The sequence below is a fragment of the Hemicordylus capensis genome, chromosome 4, assembly GCF_027244095.1.
Source record: "Hemicordylus capensis ecotype Gifberg chromosome 4, rHemCap1.1.pri, whole genome shotgun sequence".
Taxonomy (NCBI): Eukaryota; Metazoa; Chordata; class Lepidosauria; order Squamata; family Cordylidae; genus Hemicordylus; species Hemicordylus capensis.
This window is the reverse complement of record NC_069660.1, coordinates 4,532,987-4,559,412: the sequence shown is the minus strand read 5'-3', so window position 1 is coordinate 4,559,412 and position 26,426 is coordinate 4,532,987. Positions and strand designations below refer to the sequence as shown.

The following is a 26,426-nucleotide window of genomic DNA, read 5'->3' as shown; positions in this document are numbered from 1 at the left end:
ACCCTCAACTGATGCAAGCCGCACCTGTCTTGTAGTAGCCTGTCTGTACCCAAGGACAATGTGGAAAGTTGGCCCCCAGTGGTCTCACACACACACACACACACACACACACACCCCTCTACCTGGTGAATGGCCAGCCTGCAGGTTTTGTGTTAGTTACTGTTTCTCCGCCTCAGGCCCCATTTCCCCAAGGGAAGAATATCTTGATCATTCGTTGGCTCCACCAGTCTTCTGCCTTTCCTCCTCCCAGGAGCTCAAACTGGCAAATGTGGAGTACCCAGGAAGTCTCTCACCCAGGCACTGACCAGCTGTGCTTAGCTTCAGGAAGGTGGCTGCATCACGGGACCATTCCTCGGGCCATATAGTGGCCTACCTCAAAGGGCTGGTGTGAGGCATTTTAGAACAGCCCACCCCTTTAAAGTGCAAATAGAAGTTAATAGACAGAATAACGCAGAGGAGGAGGAGGAGGAGAAAACTTTAGGAGGAGGTTGCTGTAGGTTTACTCTGGGTTTATTGTGAGGCTTTACAATGAGCTTGAATTTGCCCCCCAAAAACTGCTGCAAAAAGTGGAATTTTTTGACCCCAGACATAAATTGGGCTACATTCCAATGCCGAATGAAAAACCCCGAACCATGAGTGGCGTGCTCCCTGATAGTTCACAGGGACTTCAGGGTAAATCTGGCCCATATGTGAACGCCCACACAGGGCAGGCGAGACTGTGCATGGAGCATGCCGCCATCCATCCCTTTGCTAGACCCTGACAGACAACAAGCCCAGCCAGGGGCATAGCAAGGCTGGAGCAGGCCCTGGGAGGAAAGGGAAGGTGAGCACCCCCCTGCCCCCACCCCGCCCATTGTTTTTGCTGCAGAAGATGAAAGCAAAACCTTCTCGGCACTCCCTTTCACTCACTCCCCTGCAAATAATAATATCACACACTCCCCCCCCACACACACATACATGCACACTTCTGCACATGCATTCCCCTGGCACAGCCGCTTTTGGAAACCATCTATGCCCACTGCAGTCACTTTATAGATTCAAATGAAGAAGGGCCAGCTGCCACTCTTCTCCTCCTCCTCCTCCCTCGGGGCCCAGGGGCCTTTGCCCTCCTCGTGTTGGGTTATGGCTACACACACACACCCTGCCAGCGATTCCAGACCTCTGGGGGGGGGCCGCATCCAGCAGCAGCCCTGCCTCAGCGCAGCAGCACCTCCGACTGCTGCTTATCGGTGCCAGGAGGGACAGGAACTCGGCCAGCTGACCTCAGGGCCGGTTGCTGGTGGAGTTTCCGAGACAGGATGGGGAAAACAAAGGATGGGCCATGCAGAGGAAAAGCCGCTTTCCTGGGGACAGGAGCAGAGCCAGGACGGGCCATGGAGTATGAAGCGAAGAGAGGGAGAAAGGTAGGTGCATGCGGGCATGCCTGGGGGGTGAACGCTGCGTGCCGGGCTTTGCTTTGCGTGTGCGTGCTGGACTCCTTATGGGGGCATCGTCAGTGCTCCCCAGGATGGGGAATATGGCACGAGCATATTGCATACGGCGGGCCATCCAAGCTGTTAAGGTGTGCAGGGGAGTGTAACAATCTACTTGATTGTTGGAGTACAAATTCGACACAGCCTTCCTCAAGGGCAGGGGGGTTTCGACTCTGGGTCCCCAGATGTTGTAGACTACAAATCCCATCATCCCGTTACAATGAGGCAATCATGGCAGGGCATGATAGAAGGATCCCCAGATGTCAAACAACGTCTGGGGATCCAGGGCTGAGAACCCCTTCCCCTAGGCCCATAGAACCAGGCAAAAAAGGGCAGGGCCTCGGGAAGTGGGTGGAGCTAGTTAGATGGCTTTCCCGACAAGCCCCTCCCCTCACACTCACACCCACAGCACACCTCAAGGTGGTCTTTATGATCCACATGATCTCCTCCGGAACTGCAGTTTCCATCACATTTCCCCACCCAACTCCCGTGAAATCATCCCTCTATTTCCAGGGCTTACTTTGAGCCAGGACATGTTCAGAATCTGTATTCAGTACCAAAAACTCAGCAGCTGCAGGACATCATGTGTGAAGCAGGCAAATTTGGCCAGAGTGCTCAGGAACAAGCAAGCCTGGAGATCCGAATGGCTGGATAAAGTGAAAACCATTAGGGGCCAAGTGTTGCAAAAATATTGAGCTGCCTATCTAGAATTTAAAAGTGGGGATTCAGTGCCTCTCTGCAATTAGCAGAAGCATCTAAATTATGCAATGCATACTATTTGTTTGATGTGCATAATTTATGCAGGGCATAGAATTCAACTTTTCTGGATACATAAATTTTGGGGTTTTTTTAAAGCGCTATATCCCAATGAAAGAAATATTAGGTGATACATTGTATGAGTTTTAGTCAATTAATCTATCAATTGAATTTGCATAAATCTACATATGGGTAAAAACTATGGTTCTGAAGCCAGCTGTATACTTCCTTTGTTTTTAGGTGACATGCATGTGTCATACTCACAGTAGGCAGCACCCGCTTAGAAGGTGCATTTCCCCCTTTGCATGAGAGAACAGAGGGAGTTGCCATCTGAGTCAGGCTGCTGGTCCATCTCGGCGGCAGCGGCAGCAGCTGGTCCTAACGAGCCAGGAGGGTGCCAAAGGAGACACACCTGCTTCTGGTTCCCAGCAGCCTGATTACACCTGTTCCTCCCATCCTGCCCTGCCCCAGCGCTAACGAGAGCCACACTGCCTGCAGGCTGGCTGTTCATCAGGTAGAGCTGTGCAGGCTTAGAAATCACAATGCCTTGATCTTGTGAAAAAATGTTGAGGGGGAAACTCCAGGAATCGCTTCAGTCAGAGTTGGCAACCTCAGCCACCATAGAAAACACAACAAAGCCAGGAAGCTTCCACCAGGATGCCAGTAACCAGGAAGAACACATCTCTAGATGCTTGTAAATGGGTGATACTGTATATTTTATGGTATCGCTCGGCAGCACATTTTGGCCCCAAAGGCCCTCTTTCGTGGCAGTCCTACTGTTTGAAAATCTTACAAGCAATCTCTGATAAAAGTACTCCTTTCTTACTTAAATCCAAGTGACTACCATCAGTGTTCCCTCTAATTTTTGTCATCTGTGTGCAGGATAAGTTTTGTTCTGGGCAGCAGGATCGAGGCAGTGTGCACACTTTCATTCAGAGTGGGGGACTCCTAATTCAACCTGAGCAGGATCTAAAATTAACTGAGCAGACACATGTGCACGCCTTAGAGGGAAACCATGCAATACTTCCTAACCAGTTATAATGCATCAGACAAGATTACTGAGAGTACAGCAGATCAAATCAAATCAAAATATATGACACACGTTGCAAAATAGCTCGGGTTACCCACCGTCAATCCCAACGTGAATACTCATGGTGCAGCTTTTAGTACGGGAGGGCAAAAGACGCGGGAGGGGGAGGGGAGAGAAGGATCCAGCCAGGCCTCCATGATCTCATACCATAACCGTTTTGCACCCGTGACTAGGAGAAGCCCTAGAGAAATGCCCTCTGCACACAATCAGAGGGACTTTCCCCTTTATTACTGCTGCATGTTTCAGAGTTGAGGCCTGCTGGCACTGAAAAACGGACACTGGTGTTGATCCAGCAGGTCCCAAGATGGCCCTAGGTAGTTTCAGCTCCATACGAGTCCTGCATCTGTCCAAGAAGACCAAAGTGCTCACGGTTCTTGGATCAGCAGCTCTTCCAGGCAAGTCCAGCCCTCCGCCCGCATTCTGAGCAGATGGACCCTTGTGACCTTCTGCCCTCTGCAACCGATCCAGCCCCCACCCAAAGCCCTGGGGGCACACTTCCCTCCAGCTGCCTCAGGCACGGCCAGCTGTCAGACTGGGCTTCTAGCCGAACAGCCATCAGCCAGCCTTTAGATCAGTGCGTTATGCTGGCTGTCACGGCCACAGGGCAAACCTACGAGACGCTGGTGCCTCAGGCAGATGATCCTAATAGCAGCCCTTCCACCTCTTTCTAATTAACCGGAGGTCGAGGCATCATCCACCAGGAATGACCACAGAAGCGAACAGATGCTGTGCAGGAGCACATTTCAGTGGGGCTTTCAGAGAAGTCCTTTCCAGTGGGCTGTACTCCATGGTGGGCCAGACTTGCCTGTTTTCAGTTCTGCTGCCTTTCGTGGCACCCAAACCCCCTCCTGAGGTGGCCACTTCTAAGCCGAGCCTCCTGGGCCGCCAGGGAGAGAGAACGTGGTGGAGAGACAGACTGAATGGAGGAAAATGGGTATACCTGTGTTTTTTACATGAATGCCTGCAGCAATACATGAATGGCCCAGGAGAGGGCGCCTAAACCAGGACTGGCCAACCTCAGCCTCTCCCGCTGTTCATTAGAACCACGGAATTTAGAGTTGGAAGGGGACCTCTGAGGTCTTCTAGTCCAACCTCCAGCTCAGTGGGGGAGTCTGCTAAAGCAGCTTGGAGCAAAAGGGAGCCCACCACTGCATGAGGTAGTTAATGCCACTGAGTTCTTACAGTTAGGAAAGTCTTCCTAATGTCTAGCCCAGGGGTTCCCAACCTGTGGTACTCCAGATGTTGTCGAATTACAGCTCCCATCATCCCTAGCCACACTAAATTGTAGCTGGGGGTGATGGGATTCTAGTTCAGCAACATCTGCGGTACCACATTTTGGGAACCCCGGGGGTTAGCATTCTGGTGTTGATATTGTTAGACCACAACACCCACATCCCCAGTTGTAATAAATGCAGTTGGGAATGGCGGGAATTGTAGTCCAACCTCAGCTTGAGAGCCTCCAGTTGGCCACCCTGAATAAAGGTAAAGTGTGCTGTCAAGTCAGTTTTGACTGCTGGTGCCCACAGAGCCCCGTGGTTTTCTTTTGGTAGAATACAGGAGGGGTTGACCATTGCCTCCTCCCGCGCAGTCTGAGATGTTGCCTTTCAGCATCTTCCTATATCGCTGCTGTACCAGCGGGGATTCAAACTGGCAACCTTCTGCTTGTTAGTCAAGCATTTCCCCGCTGCGCCATTTAAGCTGACTACCCTGATCTTAGTCATATGGTACTAAACTGCAACAATAGGTATGTAGTTCAGAAGACACAGCAGTAGCAGGGAGGCAGAGTATGGAGGAGGAACAGGAAGAGAGGAACAGACAGAGGGAGAAACAGGGGTGTAGCTGGCGGAGAGGGGAGATAATGAAGAAAATAGGGAGGGGTGGAGCTGGGGGCCCATCTGGAGCTGGGGCCCCCGGGTTCTTTGAACCCAGCTGCTCAGTTATAGCTACAGCCCTGGGGAGAAATTTGGGTAAGTGGGGGAAAGAGGCATAGTGAGAACAGCAGATGCTGCCATAGTAGCCCCAAATACAGCATCTTTAATAAAGGTCATTCTTCTCATGCTGAGTAAAGAGTCTCTCTCGATAGCACATGCACATCCAGTGTAATCAGAAACACCAGCTCTTGTTCTGGTCCCTCAGATGGTTGCAGTAAGTGTCACTCAAACAACCAAAATTTCCACTAGTGAATAAAAGCTTTGCTTTACTTCCAAGCATGCAAAATAACTCCCGTCTCAGAAGCTCAGCAGCTTGAGGGGCGTTTGCAGTTCAAATGGAGATCAAAGTCTGGGAGAGGAATTTTTGAAGATGGTGAATTGAATTGTGGAATGATTGCTAGGCTACTACTTTGCTAACTGAGCAAAGAGGCACCTTTTCAGGGGGTGATTCTCTTGTATTTAGCAAGGGGAGAGCAACTGGCCCGATCCAGCCCTAGCACAGCATCCCTCCAGTGGCTGTTGCTGCTGTCTGCCTTATGTATCTCTTAAACTGAGAGCACTCAGAGGACAGGGAGCCATCTCATTATTTATTTATTTACTTATTCTATGTAAACCACTTTGAGACCATCAGTTGAAAAGTGGTATATAAAATATGCATCTTTGCCTTCATTGTCTTCATGGTAGCAGGCGAAAAGACATGTGGGCATTTTCTATCTATAAAAGCCTACATAACTTCTATCTGAGTACAAGGACCCATTGTCGAGAGCTTCTCTGGGAATCTGAACAAAGAACAAAAGAGAGAGCTGCTTACTCTGGATTGCCTGAGAGAGGAAAAGTCCGATGCTTTGGGTTATCTAGTAATCTAGATAACTTCATAGGATTGTAGTTAGACCACACAGTAATAATCACATATTCTACCTTGCATGCATTCTACACCCACGATGCACCTGTGGCAACACAGATATCAGGGCATAAAAGAGGATGAGACCATTATGATGGCATCCAAGCACAGGCAGTTTACAAAAGAAAGAACCCCCTTTCTAGGAAAATAGGAATATAGGAGGCTGCCTTATACCAAGCCAGACCCTTGGTCCATCTAGCCCGGTATTGTCTACAGGGCTGTAGCTTTAATTGAGCGAATGGGTTCAAAGAACCTGGGGCTCCCAGCTCCTGAGAACCCCTCCCGCCAGAGCCACCCCTCCCTATATTCTTCACTATCTTCCTCACTCCAAGGGGCTGAAAGAGAGAGGGGCGAGCACAGGCGAGCATAAAAATAAACAGAAAATCCAATTAGATGACATGTTTCATTTTAACTCAAGTCACGCAAATATGAGTTGTGTGGTTTCAGGTGAAGTGGTACTGCTGCCAAGTACAATACTGCACAAGGTAGGGGTTTCTCAAGTCCCCAGATGCTGTTGGACTACAACTCCCATTATCCCCCGCCACAATGGCCTCCCTTACAACCCCTGGTGTAAGGAATAGTTTTTTGACCCAATATATGTGAAAAATAAGAATGATGGAGGGTATTTGTCCCAGTAGAAGGGCAAGGCCTGGCCAGTGGCTACCTCTCAGAAGCTCAAGTGGGCTGAGTAGGGCAAAGGGGGTTTTCGCTCAATGACCTGCATCGCTCCTCCTTCCGCCCCATGGCTAGCAGCAGCGGAAATAAATAATGCAGAATAACAATGGCATGCACACTGTGTCAAATTTAAGGCACAGGGATTTTTAAATTCTTATTTTCTCGACACAGAACTTAATTTGGCTCTTTGGCAGCAAGTGTGTCTGGCCATCTGCTGGCATTACAGGGTTTATGGGACCATTTTGAGAAGACAGCATCTGCCTGCATTTCCGCAGTCGCTTCTCCACTCCTCCTCACACCCCGCTTGGTTGCCAGATGAACAGAGGCTCTGCCCCTTTACTGGTGTCCTTTCCTCCTGCCCGCCCATCCCCAGGGGTTCGTGTCTCCCATCAAGCGGCTGGTTTTCCCGAAGGCAGCTCGAAAGCAGGCCCTGAAGAGCAGTTTGTGCCGGCGTCCCCTGCACTCTGTCCCACTGTACCCTCCGGACTATCTCATCGACCCCCACATCCTGCTGCATGACTACGTGGAAAAGGAAGTGAAGGTACGGAGGGGAGAGGGAAATCATAGAGAGGACTTCCATGTGGCTGAGCTTGCTAGCGCAGCATAGTGGCAAGTGGCTGAGTCAGACCATAGGTCCATCTAGCTCAGTATTGTCTACCCAGCGGCTTCTCCAAGGCTGCAGGCAAGAATCTCTTTCAGCCCTTTCTTGGAGATGCTGCCAGGGAGGGAACCTGGAACCTTCTGCATGCAAGCAGGCAGGTGCTTTTCCCAGAGTGGCTCCATCCCCTGAGGGGAATCTCTTCCAATGCTCACACTTCTAGTCTCCCATTCATACGCAAGCAGACTGGACGCTGCTTAGCAAAGGGGACAAGTCATGCTTGCCACCAGAAGACCAGCTCTTAGCAGGGCATAGCTTTGCTACGCACGTAACCTTGGCTTGGCCAATGAATCTGTTGAATGGACGGTGGAGCTCCAACCAAGAATTCTCAACCACACCCTCGTTGCAGTTCCCAGAGCTCTTTAGGGAAGTAAAGCAGTGAGTTTAACCATGAGGATTAAACCCAACTGAAATTGGTTTCCAAGCATTTCCAGGTGCATCACTCCACACTGACCTCCTTGGCTGACAGGCTCACCAAAAAAATGGCAAATCTGGTCTCCAGTAAATTACACAGAGTTTAGCATCAGATAATCTCAACTTCCCTTTATTTTTCTTTTAAGCTTTGGAGAAAACCCATAAAGCAGGGGTTCTCAAACTTGGGTCCCCTGCAGGTATTGCTGGATTACAGCTCCCACCACCCCCAGCCACAATGGCCTTTTGCTGGTGAGGTTTGTAGTCCCATGACATCTGGGGACCCAAGGGCAGAGAATCTCTGCCCCAAAGAAAAATGCCCTCCATTGCATATTTCCATGCTGCAAAACCCCAAGTTATTTGCAAACCCAAATTATGAAAGCAGCATAAATGAGGCAAAGCCTGTCTCCATAATCTGTCCTGCCCACAGATTTGATGTTGTTGATGTTGTTGTTGTTGTGTTTCTTTGTTTTAATTTAGAACATTGCTTTGGAGATTCCCACACAATCCTCTTCTGTCCCTAACCTTTCTCATGGGATACTCATTCTAGTTTTCTCTTTTTCTCCCTCTAGTTTTTAGGTCACCTGACTTGGGTGAACACTTCCTTGAACCCCTCCAGCCGTGATGAGCTGTTGCAGCTGCTGGATACTGCAAGGGTAACCACACAACGTACCTCAGAGCAGTTTGCTGTTGTTCAAGTAACCATCATGCTTAGGATTGCTGTGCCAAACATTGCGTCAGGTGCAGCGTTGATAAGATGTTAGTTGGTCCAGGGCTGGTGAAGGGGCCTCAGTGTGTGCTGCACATGAATTGCTGTACAGAAAAGCCAAAATGAATTTCTCTTAACCAGAGTGAGCTGAGCTCTACACTTCCAGTCATTCCACTGTGGATACCGGAGCGGGGTGTGGGGGGTAATTGTGCTGGAGAAACCCTAGACATTATTATTGTCCCTGTGCCCCCTGGAACTGGGAACAGATGCAAGGAAGAGCAACCAGATGACAAATACATGGGCAAAGTCTGTGGGGTTTTTTTAATGGTGGGGAAGCTAGGAAAGGTATAGTAACATTCTGCAAAGATGATGCTTCCAGTTCTTGGTGGGATCCAGCAAGACAGGGCTAGACAAGTCCATCGAGATTAACGGAGCAAGCAGGAGCAGGTGGCAGACAGGATCAAAAGAGAGGCAAGTTGGTAAGCAGGGCAGGATGCTGCCTGCTGGGCCCTGGGGAACACCGGAATGGCTGCTGGGGTGGGGCTGTTGTTTGGACCACAATGCAACCCTGGGGTTCATATGAAGGGAAGCAGGGGCTGATACTTCCTCCTGACTCTCTGGCTAGAAAGGTTGTGCCTTCAGGTTTCTGCCTGTTCTTGAACAGTCTGCAACTTTCCCTCTGGCCAGCTATCCTAGTGGCAGGGAGAGTGGGGGAGAGCTGGTTCCTGTCTCTCAGGACTGCTTTTCTCATCTGATTGGAGGAAACCATTCTGGTTAAAGAAACCTGTAGGTACAAGAATTGTGATTGGGCGTTGGGGCTTTCCTGCCTCCCTGCTCTAGTCTGTGGCTTGGCTCACCTGCTTGAATGATCTGGCCTGACTGATCCTGCCTGTCTGTGCCTTTCTGCAGTGCTCCTGTTCTCCACCCATTTTTTTCTGCATGGGGTAGGAAGGGTGATCTGTCAAGGGTTGGTGGAGCAGATGCATGGACCTTGCTTTGGGCAGGGAGGTGGGAGGAGATGGTCCCTCTCGTGGTCCTTTCCAACTCTGATTGTTTGTTTGTTTGTTTGTTTGTTTGTTTGCTTGGGGTGGCTCACAACATTTATTAAACAGTTACAATATAAAACTAGACTCATAAAATTAACCAAATTAAACAAATTATAAATCCAAGCTAAAACCACAATCAAAATTAGCTTTTAAAATTCCAAATTAAAAATTTAAAGCTAAAAACTAAGAATTATAAAAACTGAAAACTAAAGAACCTACCAGATATACACAACAGGTGAAACATTTAAAAGTATCTTTAAAAAGATGTGTTTTTAGTTGTTTCTTAAAAACACTGAGAGAGGAAGCATGGCAAAGCTCTTCAGGGAGGGCATTTCAAAGCCAAGGGGCCACAACCGAAAAGGCCCTGTCTCTAGTCCCCGCCAATCGGATCTCTGTTAGTGGTGGGGCTGTGAGCAGGGCCTGAGATGACGAGCAGAGGGCCCTGGCAGGTTCATATGGGCGAATGCGGTCCAACAGGTGTAGGGCTTTAAAGGTCAATACCAGCACCTTGAATCTAGGCCGGAAGCGGACTGGTAGCCAATGAAGCTGATGCAGGATGGGTGTAATACTCATGAAGTGATCTGTGCCCATGAGCATCCTTTGCAGCAGCATTCTGAACCAGCTGAAGCTTCTGAACCGTCTTCAAGGGCAGCCCCACTTCTCAGAAGATTATCAGAAGGGCAGCCCCGCTTATCAGAAGATTATCAGAAGATTGACATCTGATCCAGCACTACTCTCTCTCTCTCTCTGGCTCTCCTGCAGCAATTAAAGGAGCTTCCTCTGAAGACGACCCCTGAGCAGGACAGCATCCTGAGCCTTTCTGCACGCTGCCTGCTTCTTACATGGAGGGACAATGAGGAGCTCATCTTGAGGATCCCCACCCACGAAATTGCTGCTGCCTCCTACCTGAGGGACGATGCCCTGCACCTCCTGGTGCTCAAAACAGGTGTGGATTGACTCTGCTAGGGAATCCTCTCTGTCAGACAGAGGAAATCCTGGGCTTTGGGGGAGATGGAGACCACATCAGGCAGGGCATTGCAGGACAGCACCATCCCCCTTTGTTGAGAGCCGCTATGCCGGTTTCAAATGCTCCATTTCCTTCTTCACATGCATGGGGTGATTATAACACAGAGAAGTGCCCATCCAATTCTGTAAACAGAATCTGCTTGCCTGCCTGCCCATTACACTGGAGGAGCCTCTTTAGAATGGGCATATTTCTGTGTGGGTGTTCTAGTCTTAAAATAAAGTTGGACGGCGCACTTTATTATGTAAATTTGTGTGCACTCAAGGTGCCAATTTGAAAGCAAAGAAAATGAGATGAAAAGAAAGATCCAGTAAGCTGCCTGAATTAAACAGTAGAAGGTTATTTTACTAAAGGTTGCCATTCTGGGTGGTGGTTGTTTTTCCTTCTCTTAAGTGTGCTGCAATAAGTCTGAACATGCAAGTGTTGAGGCTTGGGTTGTAGCTTTGACCTGGGAATAGTGTGAAAGAAGCTCCTGATTAGACGAATACAGTGAGTCGTTTGTGATATGGTTGGCAGTCTGAAGGCACAGCCATGGCAGAGTCAGGCAGGAAGAAGATTATCACTAGACAGGCAGGCTGGTGGTGGTGAAGAAAGGCAGGTATTGGGCAGACAGAGACAGTGGGAGGCTGTCAGTCTGATGGCAACTTGATCTCCATGCTAAAGGGGAGTTGCTCATACTGAGCTGCCAGGTCAGAGCCTGGGTCCTTGCAGGATCCCCTTTGGTCCCTTGTGCCATCTGACAACTGCATGTTGATTCAGTAGCTGCAGTGCCACCTTCTGGCCAGCTGCACTGGTGGTGCTCAAGTGCAGTGGATAGCAGGCTAAAGGGCTCCCTCTTCTGGTGAACTGCTATAGCATCACAGAGAGAAGGGTGCTTGGGTCTGGCTCTGTGCTTCCAGACAGGCAAGCATTATTATACTGGTGTGAAAGAATGAAGAACCTCTGTACAAGACTCTTGCACTCTCATTTCCAGATATACAAGGATGCAGGGTTGCTCAGTGCACCATGAATTTCAGCCGCTTGGTAGCAGTTCCTTGTGAGGCCAAGGAAGTCTGTAGGGCAAGAGCATCTGTGGGAGAATGTGCTGGAGGGTGTGTTTCCTCTGACCCAACCAGGAACAAAGGAGAATTCTGTTCAGGAATCCCCTCAGGTTGCCAATAGCAGCGGAGGAAGTTCTGTCATGATCTCTTTCTTCTCCGTGTGTTTGCCAGTCAATGCTGGGGAAGCGGAGTGGAGTGGAGGGAAGTTCCATTGTGCAAGAGGACAGAGAAGGTGGAAAAGCCCGGCCCTCCTTTCCATGACATCCAGACCAAGCATGAGGGGCAGCTAATACAGAAGCACAGAATGCAGTGCTGAAAGGGACCTGGGAGGTCCCTGGCAAATGGCCATCCAGCCTCTAGTCATGGGGTGAGGAAGGCCTGAGTAAGAGAGGAAGGGTGCAGGAGGAGGCTGCCGCTGAAGATCCCCTTCGCCGTTGCCCCCCCTCCCCATACAAGAGCTTTGAACAAAAAGAGAGAGAAAGAGAGGGGTGTGGGTGTGTTGGGGCATTAATCCATATTGATAACAGAACGACACTGATCCAGCTCCCAGAGTCCCAGATCCTAAACAGGGCTTTCATGTCTAACCCCAAGGGGAATTGGCTCTCTGAGTGAACACTTTGTTTCCCTGTGGGGTCTTGTAGGATTGCTTTCTGAAAGTGGGGCATCTTAAGCAGCTGCCTGCTCTGGATCCGGGCATTTTAAGTGAGCTGTGCTGTATTGTTGTGGTCTGGGTTGTGGCATCGCCTCCCAGCAAGGGGAATAATATTGATTATTTATTATCGTATTTTACAATGTACTCACCTCCAAGTTGAAAATAAAATGTTTACAAGGAAGCTCACAGTGACAAATGCAATCCATTACAATCACAAAGAGAAGCAAAACAAAAAACAAAAAAAGGTAGGGCGCGCCAATTAAAGAGGGAGCACAGAATGTAGAGGCTATTCCCACGAGCAGCAAAAATCGGGCTAGGAGAGCCTGTAAACCACCGGGCTCGCAGGTGAGCCTGGTGGCTTACAAGCGGCTAGCCTGCTTAGGTAGCCCGCCCCTTAAACCGGGTTTGCGGAGCAAGCGCTCTGCAAACCCGTTTTTTAAAATCATGAGTAGCCCCCCGACCGCTTGGCCTCCGAACTCCCCAGCCCCGGCTGGCTCCGTGACGGAGCTGGCAGTCGTGTGGGTGGCCGCTGTGGCCGCCCAGAGCAGGCTGCTGCTTGTGTGCGGGGAGAGCGGGCTTAGCCTGCTCTCCCCGAAAACCCGCTAGCGGCTCTTCTCACTAGTCGTGAGAAGAGCCTCAAAATCAACCATAAAAGCCTGAGGGCCAGTGGTTGGCAAACTGGGTTCCTCCAGATGTTGCTGAACTACAACTCCCAGCATCCCCAGCTACAATTTATTATGGATGGAGATGCTGGGAGTTGTAGTTCAGCGACATCTGGAGGAACCCAGGTTGGGAACCGCTGCCTCAGGGCAGGGATTCTCATTGCTGGGTCTCCAGATGTTATTGGACTTCAGCTCCCATAACCCCCAGCCAAAGGCGACTGGGGACCCAATGTTGAGGATCTCTGCCTTAGGGAATGAAAAGGCCTTTAAGGTCTCTTTACTGGAAACAGAGGGGGCTGGAGGCAGGGGTGGCTCCCTCATGAAGCAAGGGGAGGTGGTTGCCTCAGGAGGTAAATGTGCAATGGGGTGGCAAATGCAGGCACTCCACCCCCCTCCCCAGGCCGAGGCCAATGAAGGGAGAGGGCAGACAGTGGGGATGGAGCGGCGGCAGTGGAGGTGAGGCAGGCGAGGGGTCAGCACAGGTAGATGGGGTGATGCCCACAGCAAAGGCGGGAGGGGTGCCCAAACTCGCTGCCTGAGGCTGTCCAATCACCTTGCTTCATGTGGGGGATGCCCTAGATAGCATGCCAGACTAGGGCTGGGGGCACTTGAGGAGAGCATGGTGGTGGTTGTGCCTTCGAATCGGTGTCAACTCCTGGAGACCTCAGAGCTCAGTGGTTTTTCTTTGGTAGAATACAGGAGAGGTTTCCCATTGCCGCCTCCTGCGCAGTATGAGATGATGCCTTTCAGCATCTTCCTAGATCGCTGCTGCCTGATATAGGTGTTTCCTATAGTCTGGGAAACAGACCAGCAGGGATTCGAACCGGCAACCTCTTGCTCCTTAGGCAAGTTTATTCCCTGCTGTAGCAAGCATGAATTATCCCATCTGCTAGTTTGCATCTGAATGGGAGACTACATGTGAGTGCTGTAAGATATTCCCCAGAGTGGGATTGGGCCACTCTGGGAAGAGCATCTGCATGCTTGAATGCAGAAGGTTCCAGGTTCCCTCCCTGGCAACTCGAAGAAAGGGCTGAGAGAAACTGTTGCCTGCAACCTCGGAGAAGCCGCTGCCAGTCTGTGTAGACAATACTGAGCTAGATGGACGAAGGGTCTCTCTCTCGATATATGGCAGCTTCCTCTGTTCCTATGAGTTCAAATTCTTACTCAGCCACTGGTGCCAGGTGTTGGCCAGATATTTCTTGTCAACAGCCCAGCAGATTGGTTGATGTTTCCTTCAGGAGAGAAAATGAACTGGAATCAGAACTTGGAGGAGGGGAGACCCCATGTGTAAGGGGTCGGCCAATGCAGGATGCATGTGCAGAAAGGAGCAGAGAGCTGGCGGAAGGCCGCTGGCGATCTCTCTCGTCTCAGATCTGATGGGGACAGCATGTCTGGTGGGTCTAGCTGCTGTGCACTGCTGCTTGTCTGCACCAGGTCTGCTTGTATGTTTGCAAAGAGAGCAAAGCAGCACCACAAGCCTCTGGTGCTCACTCTCACCCAAAGGCAGTCAAACCCAGGTAGTCCTGGGAGCTTCTTTCTGCTCAGAGAAATGGGGAGCATATAGCAAGATAAAACTGCCTTATACTCCATCAGACTGGGACCCATCCAGCCTGGTGCAGCTGACTGGCAGTGGCTTAAATTCCAGGGTTTCAGGCAACTATCTTTGTGAGTTCTGCTCCCAGACCCTCTAGCGCTGGAAACATCAGAGACTGAATCGAGGCTCTTCTGTGTGCAAAGCAGGTGGTCTCCCACTGAGCTCTGGGTCCTCCCTTCCCCCTAACCTGCCTCGTAGGGCTGTTATCTTCACTGGTTACCAGTCCGCTTCTGGCTAGATTCAAGGTGCTGGTCTTAACTTTTAAAGCCCTACCTGGCTTGGGGCTGGAGTACCTGTCGGACCTCATTCGCCCATATGAACCTGCCAGGACCCTCTCCATTCAGCAACTCAGGCCCTATTCATGGCCCCACAACAGACAGAGATCTGGTTTGCGGGGACTAGAGACAGGGCCTTTTCGGTTGTGGCCCTTGAGCACCCTGCCGGAAGAGCTTTGCCATGCTCCCTCCCTCAGTGTTTTTAGAAAACAATTTAAAAAACAAACCATCTTTTTAAAGACGCTTTTTAATGTTTCATCTGCTGCTTATATCTGGCAGGGGTTTTTAACTTTTTGATTCTTAGCGTTTTACTAATAACTTTTAATTTGAAACTCTTAAACTTTGTAATTTTAAATGTGGTTTTAGCTTGGGCTTTTAACTTGTTTAATTTTATTATTATTATTATTCCTTTATGTTGTATCTACTTTACTAATGTGGTAAGCAGCCCCGAGCAGTAGTGTACTGGAGGGGTGAGGTATACAAAATATGAAATAAATAATTACAATTATCTCAAGAGCATACCATGCATGCCACCCCGGGCTCTTTGCAGGTGGTAGGGTGGAACAGGACTGTGAGAAATACAGCCCCCTCTCCATGAGGACTGCCTGAACAGGGGTCTTTTTTCCTCCCCTTGCCCTCCCAGGCTTAGGAGTCGACCCAGTCCGTGCAGGAGGCAGCTTGGATCTTTATCCAGGAAACTCTTCCCAGGAGAAGAAATTCCCCGGAGGACCACCAGATAAGCGGCCAGTGGAGCCCTGGCCACTGGGGGGCACCATGGAGCGGAGGCACACCATCTGCAGCCTGGACTGGAAGATGGCCCGGGGTGGGCAGGACAGGAGGCCCAGTGGGGGCGGCAGCCTGGAGCGGAAGCAGGGCACAGGCAGCGGGGAGAAGAAGCCGGTGGCAGGAGGAGGAGGCGGCAGCAGCAGGCCCTTTGGCAGCTGGGAACGCAGGCAGACCTACAGCGGGAGCTGGGAGCGCCGACCCCTGGGCAAAGTCGGAGGCAGCTGGGAGTGCCGGCAAGCGAGTAAAGCGGGGGGCAGCTGGGAGCACCGGCAGGCCTACAGTGGGAGCTGGGAGAGGGGCAAGACCTGCGGCAGCTGGGAGAGGAGGCACACGGGGAACAACCCACTGGACCCCAAGGAGCCCAGCCCCGAAGCCTACTGCAACCTTGTCATCCTGGCCGTGGCTAACAGGGTAAGTCACTCACTGCCCCGCCCCCACAAGACGGGTGAGTCCCAAGGGAGAGAGGCAAGATTCCTAAAGCTGCTGGAAGCATTGAAACCCCTTTACTGTGCTCACCAGGATCCAGGGTTCCCCCCCAAATTCTTTGATGTTAGAAATTGGAGGTCTAGTGAAATGGTAGTGAAATCCCAAACAGATTGTGCGGAGCTCCAAAAGGATCTCTCCGATCTGGGGGAGTGGGCGGCAAAATGGCAAATGCGCTTCAGTGTTAGCACGTGTAAAGTGATGCATATTGAGAAACCCCAACTTCAAGTATACGTTGATGGGATCTGAGCTGTCAGAGACTGACCGGGAGAGGTGTCTTGCGGTTGTGGTGGACAGCTCCTTGAAAGTGATGACTCCGTGTGGAAAAAGGCCAATTCCATGCTAGGGGTCATGAAGAAGGGGACTGAAAATAAAACGGCTAATATTATATTGCCCTTATACAAAACTATGGTGCAGCCACAGCTGGAGTACTGCCTACAATTCTGGTCACCACATCTAAAAAAGGACATTGTAGAACTGGAAAAGGTGCAGAAGAGGGCAACCAAGATGATCAGAGGCCTGGAGCACCTTCCTTACGAGGCAAGGCTACAACACCTGGGGCTTAGAAAAAAGACAACTGAGGGGTGACATTTATTCATTTATTTATTTAACATATTTTTATACCACCCAAAACTTATGTCTCTGGGTGGTTTACAACAAAACAAAATAAATGACAAGAGAAAAATTTAAACATTAGTCAAAATAAATAACAGCAAAAAAGTTAAAACATTACAACTATTTAAAATTTTAAAACAATGTTTTAAAACAATGTTAAAACTATTAAAACAGTACTTAATTAAAAGCCTGGCTGAACAGATGCATCTTTAAAGATTAAAGACATGGTAGAGGTCTATAAAATCATGCATGATATGGAGAAAGTTGATAGAGATAAATTTCCCTCCCTCTCACACAACACTAGAACCTGAGGGTCATCCCATGAAAATGGGCTGGCCGTGAAATTTAGGACCAAAAGGAATAATTTTTTCACACAGTGTGTAATTAAGAACATAAGAACAGCCCTGCTGGATCAGGCCCAAGGCCCATCTAGTCCAGCATCCTGTTTCACACAGTGGCCCACCAGTGGCTCACCAATTAATCTATGGAATTTTTTGCCATGAGATGTGGTGGTGGCCACAAGCTTGGATGGCTTTAAAAGGGGCTTGGACAAATTCATGGAGGACAGGTCTATCAATAGCTACTAGTCTGGTGGCTATAGGCCACCTCTAGCCTCAGAGGTAAGATCCTTCTGAATACCAGTTGCAGGGGAGCAACAGCAGGAGAGAGGGAATGCCCTCGGCTCTTACCTGTGGACTTCTCAGTGGCATCTGGTGAGCCACTGTGTGGAACAAGATGTTGGACTAGATGGGCCTTGGGCCATGGGCCTGATCCAGCAGAGATGAGTCCTCACTGTGAGTACCTTAAGATATTCCCCTTAGGGGATACAGCCCCTCTGGGGAGAGCATCTGTATTTTTGCATGCAGAAGGTTCCAAATTCTGTCCCTGATAGGGCTGGGAGGGACTCCTGCCTGCAACCTTGGAGAAGCCACTGCCAGTCTCTGTAGACAGTACTGAGCTAGATGGACCAAGAGTCTGGCTCAGTTTAAGGCAGTTTCCTATGTTCCTTTCAGGCAAATACAGGTATAACCTGTATTAAAGCTCTATTGTTTAAGGGAGTCATCTTACATTCAGAGTTCTCATGTTCAAGTAAATACAATAGTTTTGTTTTTCAAGTGGGCATTTGGGGATACATTGAAATATTTGGCATGTATGCATGAGTATCAATAGGGACAAGAGTGAACAGCCAAGGTTTTGTAATACCATCAACAGGCTTCAGCTACAGACCAAGTTTGGGAATATTGCTCAATTATTTGTCATTGTGATAAAAAATATTTTCATGGGAAAGTGATGTAAGCAAATGCTGTTCATCCTCCTGTCCTGCCCCCACCCACCCCAATTTGGGTTAACAGGAAGAAAACAGAAAAAAGGTAGGGGAGGGTTACCAATTATTGTACTTTCATGCCACTAGGGCTGCCATCCTCTGCGCACTTACTTTGGAGTAAGCCTAACTGAGCTCAGAGGGACTTACAGAGGGGCTTACTTATGATAGAGGTGTATAAAATCATGCATGGTGTGGAGAAAGTGGAGAGAGAGAAATTCTTTTCCCTCTCACACAACACTAGAACCAGGGGTCACTCCTTGAAATTGATTGCCAGGAGGTCTAGGACCAACAAACGGAAGTACTTTTTCACACAACGCATGATCCACTTGTGGAACTTGTGGAACTCTCTGCCACAGAACTCTCTGCCACTCTCTTCAACCTGGATGGCTTGAAGAGGGGTTTGGATGACTTCACGGAGGAGAGGTCTATCAACAGCTACTAGTCGGAGGGCTATAGGCCACATCCAGCCTCAGACAGGATGCCTCGGGGTACCAGTTGCAGGGGAGTAACAGCAGCAGGGAGGAGATGCCCTCAACTCCTGCCTGTGGCTTCCAGCGGCATCTGGTGGGTCACTTTGCGAAACAGGATGCTGGACTAGATGGGCCTTGGGCCTGATCCAGCAGGGCTGTTCTTATGTTCTTACTTCTAAGTAAACTTACTTGGGATTGCACTGTGCGTGCTTGTCAAGGGAATCCCAGATTAAAGGTCTGACAGCTCTTTCTTTCCGGGGTACAGGACACGGCCGAGGAATTGTGCGCCCTCATCTGCCAGGTTTTCCAAATAATCTACGGGGACCAGACCATTGAGTGTGTGGACCGGGCTGGCTACCACTACACATCCACCCCCAAGCGGCTTTGGCTCTCCAGCCGGAGTGAGTCCATTTGAAGCTATGAAGCAGCCTTACACAGAGTCCGATCCCAGGTTCATCTAGCCCAGTGCTGGCAGCTCTGTACGTCTGGGCATCTAGCTCACTACAATACTTGACTCTGACTGGCAGCAGCTGATGCAGACCTTAGGACTGCATGCTAGGGTTTTTGGCACCCCAGGTGGAGTGTGGCATTGGCACCCTTCCCCCGCTGAGAAGTGTGGCTCCCTGGTTGACTAGAGCCACACAAGCTGCTCATTCGCCGGGACGGGAAAGGGTTTGGGACGGGAGAGATCGCCAAGCCAGGCAAGGTGGGCATTGCTCATTCTTTCTCCCTCCCCTCACCCCCTTCCATGCCCCCTCCAGGGAGGAGAGCGGATGGGCACCCCCAGCAAGTCAGGTGTGAGTGGTTGCTTGGAGAGGGAGGCATGTAGAGCCCCCCCACCCCACCAGGGTCCTAGACGACCACCTAACTCTGCCTAGCAGACCGACCGGCCCTGCAGGCTCGGTGTCAGCAAGCAGCCCACAGGGTCAAGGCTAAGAATGAAACAGGAGCCCCGGTAGAAAAGGCAGGCAGTGAGCCCAGCTCAGGAGAGAGGTCGAAGCATGGTGGGATGCTTCAGGCCTGTCCTGAGCTGGAATCCTGCTGTGAAAGTCTGGACGGAAGTGCAGGGTCCTGATTAGGGGAATGGTCAGCTCTTGCAGGACGGAATGAAACTCCATGTCCGGGAGTCCTGGGCCAGAACAGACAGGATAGGAATGAGCCGATCTCTCCAAGTCTTTGCCAGGTGCCGGGATGGGAGGCTGACCCAGCGGGATCAGGGTCGTAGAGGGAGGTTTGCAGAGGAACGGGGGGGGGGTTGTGGGTGGGCAGTGCAGGAGCTGTGCTTGTCCCTCATGCTGCCCTGCTGTGGGCTCTCTTTGCAGGCGAGAGCTGCCGGACGGACGGGACATACGGATACGATGCTGACTTCAGCTGCAGCGGAAGCTCCTTGTGCGTCCTGCTCTCCTGACTGGTATCAAGTGGCGTCTCTTGGCCACAACTTCTTTTCCTGGCATTTGTTCTCGTGGATGGGCTCTCTGGCAGCCGAACCTGGGTGGGAGAACGAGAGGATTCCCCTCCCCCTTGCTCAACAGCCATTCCCAGAGTTCCTTGAGAGAAGCCCTGCTTTAAGTGGGCTGTGTACACACCCCCTGAAGCAAAGCTGCTTTCACCTAACTCAGGGGTTCTCAGCACTGGGTCCTCTGATGTTGTTGGACTACAACTCCTGTCATCGCCAGCCACAATGGCTGAAGGTTGGTGGCATTGTCTGAGAATGCTTGCATGACTCCATCAGCGTGGCCTGCTGAGCACCCAGCTGCAACTGGGGGTGTGTGCATCCTGTTGTCCTTTGACCCAGGAAGCAAAATGTCTTGGGCTGCCCCGGCCCTGGCGTTGAGTGGGCCAGGCATGCAATGGCCAGGATTAAATATATTAGTATATTGGATAAGTTGATAAGTTGGAGATGCTATGCACATATTAACTCTAAACAATTCTTCCAGCAAGACCTCTTTATTATGCAATAGATAAAATACTACCCACAGATGTTACAAGTTAAAACAAAACCGGTTTCTGTGTCAATACACTATCCTCAGTTGTTTACACAAATATCTCAGCAGTGCTTAAATTCCTTTCTCGGGAGGTAAGCAGTGGGCGGGGAGAAAGGAAGGAGGGGGGAAAGGACAAGGTAATAGCTGCAAGGAGGAGCAATTAACACAGCTTCTGCCAGTCAAAGACTAAATAATTTCATAGCATAAACCATCTCCTCCTTAACATTAATATCTGGTTTCAATTTCTCTATTTCAGTTTCTCTATATACACTGCCTCCTTTTTTTAAATGTTTCCGTAAATTTCTTTTCACCAACAATACAGTTATCTTCATTCCCACCACTCATCCAGCATGCCCCTCCTTCCTTTGCATGGACTACGGCTTAGTATGACTCTCATTATTTCACATTTCCAACAAATGCTCACTATATCTCTCTTAACGGTCTCCCCATTTTCCCTATATAAAAAGAGGAACATTCCAAACACTCTTATCTTATAAATCATGCCCTTTAAACTACACCAACCCTCTCTCACAAATAACACAATCTTTAAACTCACACTTCTTCTCATACAATTGAGAGCTAACCAATTGTTGTTTCAACGCTATTAGTGTACTGCATACATTAGCTTGTAGTATGCAGCTGAACCTGGGTGGAAAGTTAAATTTACAAAAAGGATTGCTAGAATTGAAAATTCCATTGATTACTAATAAATTTATCTTGCAAACTCAGAAGTTTCTGGAGAGACATGGAGTTAAAGCTAATGTAGTATGCAGTGTGCCAATAATGCTGAAAGAAAAATGGGTTAACTCTCAATTGAATGATGAGAAGTGTGAGTTTAAAGAATGTGTTATTTGTGAAAGGAGAGGGTTGGTGTAGTTTAAAGGGGTTGATTTATAAGACAGAGTGTTTGGAATGTTCCTTTTTTATTCATGGGAAACGAAAAGACCATTAAGAGATAGATATAGTGAGCGTTTGTCGGATATGTGAAATAATGGGAGTCGAACTAAGCTGTGGTCTATACAAAGGAAGGAGGGGCATGTTGGCCGAGAGGTGGGAACTAAGATTACTGTATTGATGGTGGAAAGAAATGTGCGGAAGTGTAAAATAAAGGAGGCAATGTATGTAGAGAAATTTAAATATTAATGTTAAGGAGGAGATGGTTTAGGCTATGAAATTCATTCATCTTTGACTGGCAGAAACTGTGTTGATTGTTCGTGGTTGCAGCTGTTATGTTTTCCTCTCCCCACTCCTTCATTCCCCCCCCCCACCTACTGCTTACCTCATGAAAAAGGAACTTAAGCACTGCTGAGATATTTGGTTTGTATAAATAACTGAGGATGGTGCATTGAAACTGAAACCAGTTTTGTTTTAATTTGTAACATCTGTGGGTGATATTTATCTCTTGTGTAATAAAGAGGTCTTGGTAGAATAATTATTAGTCTATCTATTTAGGATCCTTTTGTGTTGGTTCCAACTATTAGTGAATCCTATCTTTCAAAGTTCTTCTTGCTGTCTCACTCCTGAGTCCCCAGATGATGTTGGACTACAGCTCCCATCACCCCCAGCCACAAAGGCCTTGGGCTGAGGCTGATGGGAGTTGTAGTCCAACATCTAGGGATCCAAGCTTGAGAACCCCTGCCCAAAAGTCTTTTTCAGATTCCAAGTGAGAGATTCACTAACATGATTAATATTCACATATGCTTTGGCAACTTTTCTGAAATAATGTAATATGAATCCTCAAAACAAGCTATATATGAATGTATCACCACCACCCCCTTTGGAGCAGAGGTTCTCAGCCTTGGATCCCCCGATGTTGTTTGACTACCATCATCCCCAGTCTTTGGCCATTGGGGCTCAACAATATATCTGGAGACCCACGGTTGAGAACCCCTGCTTTAAGCCGTGGGAGGAAGCCAGCTGTGTGTTGCCTGAGACGGCTCGTTGCTAATCCCAGTGGAGAACTCTTCAGCGGCGGCTCATCCTAATGAGCCAGAGAGGCACCCAGCCGCTGCCTCTGGTTCGCCCCTGCCCTGTCCAGGGGGGGCGGGGGGCGGGATAGGACAGAGAGGCCCAGCCAGAGCTGCTGGGAGCCAGGGGCCGCTGCACCTCTTGTGTGGGGCCTCCCTGGCTCTTTAGGACGAGCCTCTGCTGGAATTCTTGCTGACTGGCTCCCTCCTTCATGCAGCGATGGCTCCCACGACACTTTCGATGCCTACTGCAGCGGCACGTCCTCCCCTTCCTTCTACCAGTCGCATCACAGCCTGGCTACAGCCTGCAGCGGCAGTGATCAGAGCAGCGCTGCTGCTGGCCTGGAGCAGCTGCAAGACTATATGATCACGGTGAGCCAAGTTGAGCTACAATGCTCTCATCATCCTGGGAGCTGGGGCTCGGCTCTCTGGCATCCCTGGAACTGGGCAGCCCCTTCGGGTCATGTGGGGACATCGGGGGGGTGGGGGTGGCGGCCACTAGCTTGGATGGCTTTGAAAGGGGCTCAGACAGTCATGGAGGACGGGTCTCTCCATGGCTCCTAGTCTGGGGGCTAGAGGCCGCCTCCAGCCAGGGGAGCAACAGCAGGAGAGGGGGCATCCTACCCTCAGCTCTGGCCTGTGGGCTTCTCAGAGGCATCTGGTGGGCCATTGTGGGGAACAGGATGCTGGACTGGAGAGGCCTCCTTGGGGTTCTCTGATCCAGCAGGGCTGGTCTTATGTTCTAATTATGTTCACTACGAACCCCACCGCCCATTGGGGTCATCTGAGGAGATCCGTCTCCAGTTACCGCCAACTCGTCTGGTGGTTACACAGAGACGGGCCTTCTCAGTCGCTGCTCCGAGTTTGTGGAATGCGCTCCCTGCTGAGTTACAATCCTCCCCATCTCTGGCAATTTTAAAAAAACACCTGAAAACCCATTTTTTCACCCAAACTTTCTCAGGTGTTGTTTTTTTAAAATACTGTTTTTTAATTTTGTGGTTTTTTAATTATCATATTGTTTTAAATTATATATGTGTTGTTATATGCTGAACTGTTTTAACTTTTATATGTGTTTGAAATGTTGTTAGCTGCCCAGAGACGTGAGTTTGGGTGGGGTATAAATTTGATAAATAAACAAACAAACAAACAAAATCACTTTCTCTGCTCTCTTCCTTGCAGCTAAGAAACAAGCTGACCCCACAGGAGATCCAGCAGTTTGCCCTTTTGCTCAGGGAATACCGGATGGGCCTGGCGGTGGAGGGATACTGTGCTGGCCTCCTCCAGCTCTACGGGGAAAAGCGGAAGTTTCTTCTCATGGGTAAATGCAAGCTCTTTGCCAGCGCTCCGTGGTGGAGCACACACTGTGCATGTCTGTTGCCTCTGAACTCCGTGGCTGGCACCCTGACTAAGGAAGCCTGCGTGTGAGGAGGGCCTGAAGGGCCCCTCAGTCAACTGTGTGTTTCTTTCCGATCATGCAGGCAGTGCTTGGAAGTATTAGGGTTCTGGCCAGTAGCGGCTCGTCCAAAGGAGCCAGGGAGAGGCACCAAACACTGCTCCTCTTTCTCCTGCCTTGCCCGAGAGCCATGCTGCGTGCAGGCTGGCCATTTGTCAGGTAGAGTTGTGCAGCTGGGCCTGCACAGCCCTACCTGATGAATAACCAGCCTGCAAGCAACGTGGCTCTTGGGCAAGGCAGGAGAGAGCAAAGCAACCCAAGCTTAGACGGCGCAGCTCTACCTGACGAATTGCCAGCCTGCAGGCAGCACAGCTCTGAAGTGAGACAGGAGAGGAAGGAGCGTTCTTTGGCACCCCTGTGGCTCCTTGGGACGAGCCTCTACTGGCTCTGGAGCAACACTGCATGCGCAGGAGCGCTGGGGGCGTTGCATGAGAAACCTGGGGGCATCCCCGCCAGCCCTCCTTACACACGCACTTCTTTAGCCAGGATGTCGGCCACTCCCAATTATCTTCAGATCACAAAGTGCCACACCAGTCTCTGTAGTCATGAGATCTAGAAACCTTTTTGTCTAAAAACAAAAGCTGGGATTCTTGGGCCTCTCTGGATTCTGTACCCAGCTCCACGTTCTGACCTTTTTCTGCCCTTGTGCGAAATTATGGAAAATACCCCAGCTCTTAGTGTGCTTTGCTTCCCAACTTCTTAAGAACATAAGGAAGCTGCCTTATGCTGAGTCAGACCCTCGGTCCATCTAGCTCAGTATAGTCTACACAGACTGGCAGCATCTTCTCCAAGGCTACAGGCAGGAATCTCTCTCAGCCCTGTCTTGGAGATGCTGCCAGGGAGGGAACTTAGAACCTTCTGCTCTTCCCAGAGCGGCTCCATCCCCTGAGAGAGGAATATCTGACAGTGCTCACACTTCTAGTCTCCCATTCATATGCAACCAGGGTGGACCCTGCTTAGCTAAGGAGACAAGTCATGCTTGCTACCACAAGACCAGCTCTCCTCTCCAGAAGTAGGACTACTGTGGCCAAATGTCTGGGACCTTCTGCATGCAAGCAGGCAGGTGCTTTCCCCAGAGTGGCCCATATCTTATAGTGCTCACATGTGGTCTCCCATTTAAATGCAACCAGGGTGGACCCTGCTTAGCAAGGGTGACAGTCCATGCTTGCTACCAGAAGACCAGCTCTCCTCTGTCCATCCTTTCCAGGGATGCGGCCCTTCATTCCTGATCAGGACGTTAGCTACTTCGAGAGCTTCCTGGAGAACATCGGCATCCGGGAGGGGGGGATCCTGACGGACAGCTTTGGGCGCATCAAGCGGAGCATGAGTAACACCTCGGCCTCAGCTGTGCGCAGCTATGACAGCTGCTCCCTACGCTCCAGCTCGGCATCCTTCAACCGCATGATCACTGACATCACCCACGATATCGAGGCCCTGGCGTGTGACGAGGAGGACGAGGAGGAGGGAGGTGATGAGGAGGACGAAGAAAACGACCTCTGAGGAGTCCCCTGGACCCAGGAGGAGGAGAGCCGGCCTGCCTGTGCCCTGCAAGGATTGCCAAGAGCTCTTTGGAGCTTCCCATCAAGAAGGACCGTCCTGGAAGAGGAGCTGAGCCAGCCACGGTGCCGAGGGGATTTCTGGCCCAGGAGGGGCTGGCTCCAGGGGCCGGCCAGGTTGGGCCCTGGCTCGGTGGGGCTAGCAAGGGCTGCCGGAGGCCACATGGCAGGGCCTGCTGGGCAAAAGCAACAGTGGCAGCTCTTCCACACCCACCATCAGCAAAGGGGGCTCAGAAGAGGAGCTGTGGTCCCATCTCCCCCTCCCCATCCCAGGAGGAGGAGGAGGACAAGATGCCAAAGACGCTGACACTGATCCCCCCACCACCACCCTCTCACCTGCCAAAGCATCCACCCCCCACCCCTTGCAGGGCCCTCGGGATTCTCATGCCTGGCTCTCGTCCTGGCCCCACTGAAAATGTGCCCAACTTTTCTCTTTGCACCCAGCGCTGAAAGAGACTAGCATGGCAGCCTCTTTGCTCAGAGGCTCCAAATACGCACGTTGGCGGCAGAGCCCAATCATCAGTGTGGCACAAGGAGCAGGCGGCGCTCATATTTGTCAGGGGCCTCCTCCCTGCCGCCCCCTTTGCTGCTTCTACTTGCCTGGGGCTGCCCTGTGGAGAGTCTAATCTTGGAGCAGGGCAGAGGCTGGCTGGTCCCGCTGTGGCCTCCTGCTGTGACCCATGCATAGCAACTGGAGACCTGGTGGGTAACCCCAAGCAACACATCGTCAACAACACGCAAGGCTCCCTCCCCTCTGGGCTAACTCCTGGCTCAAGCCTGGGGCTTTCCAGGGCTCCATGGTGTGATCGGAATTCCTTTTTTCTGCAGAGGCCTCTCAGCCTTCTTTAAGTAAAGACGTAAGAACAGCCCTGCTGGATCAGGCCCAAGGAG

General features: G+C 50.4%; 1 protein-coding gene across 1 annotated transcript; it reads left to right on the top strand.

Annotated features, from left to right (window-relative positions):
* The first annotated feature begins 1,328 nt into the window (after window positions 1–1,328).
* On the top strand, window positions 1,329–26,426 carry CCM2L (CCM2 like scaffold protein). The gene is made up of 10 exons (XM_053242747.1): window positions 1,329–1,403; window positions 7,199–7,366; window positions 8,467–8,550; window positions 10,412–10,595; window positions 15,540–16,093; window positions 18,840–18,975; window positions 19,897–19,963; window positions 22,745–22,898; window positions 23,706–23,844; window positions 25,187–26,426. The coding sequence occupies exons 1-10, from the start codon at window positions 1,374–1,376 to the stop codon at window positions 25,477–25,479; spliced, it is 1,809 nt and encodes a 602-aa protein (XP_053098722.1). The 5' UTR covers window positions 1,329–1,373; the 3' UTR covers window positions 25,480–26,426.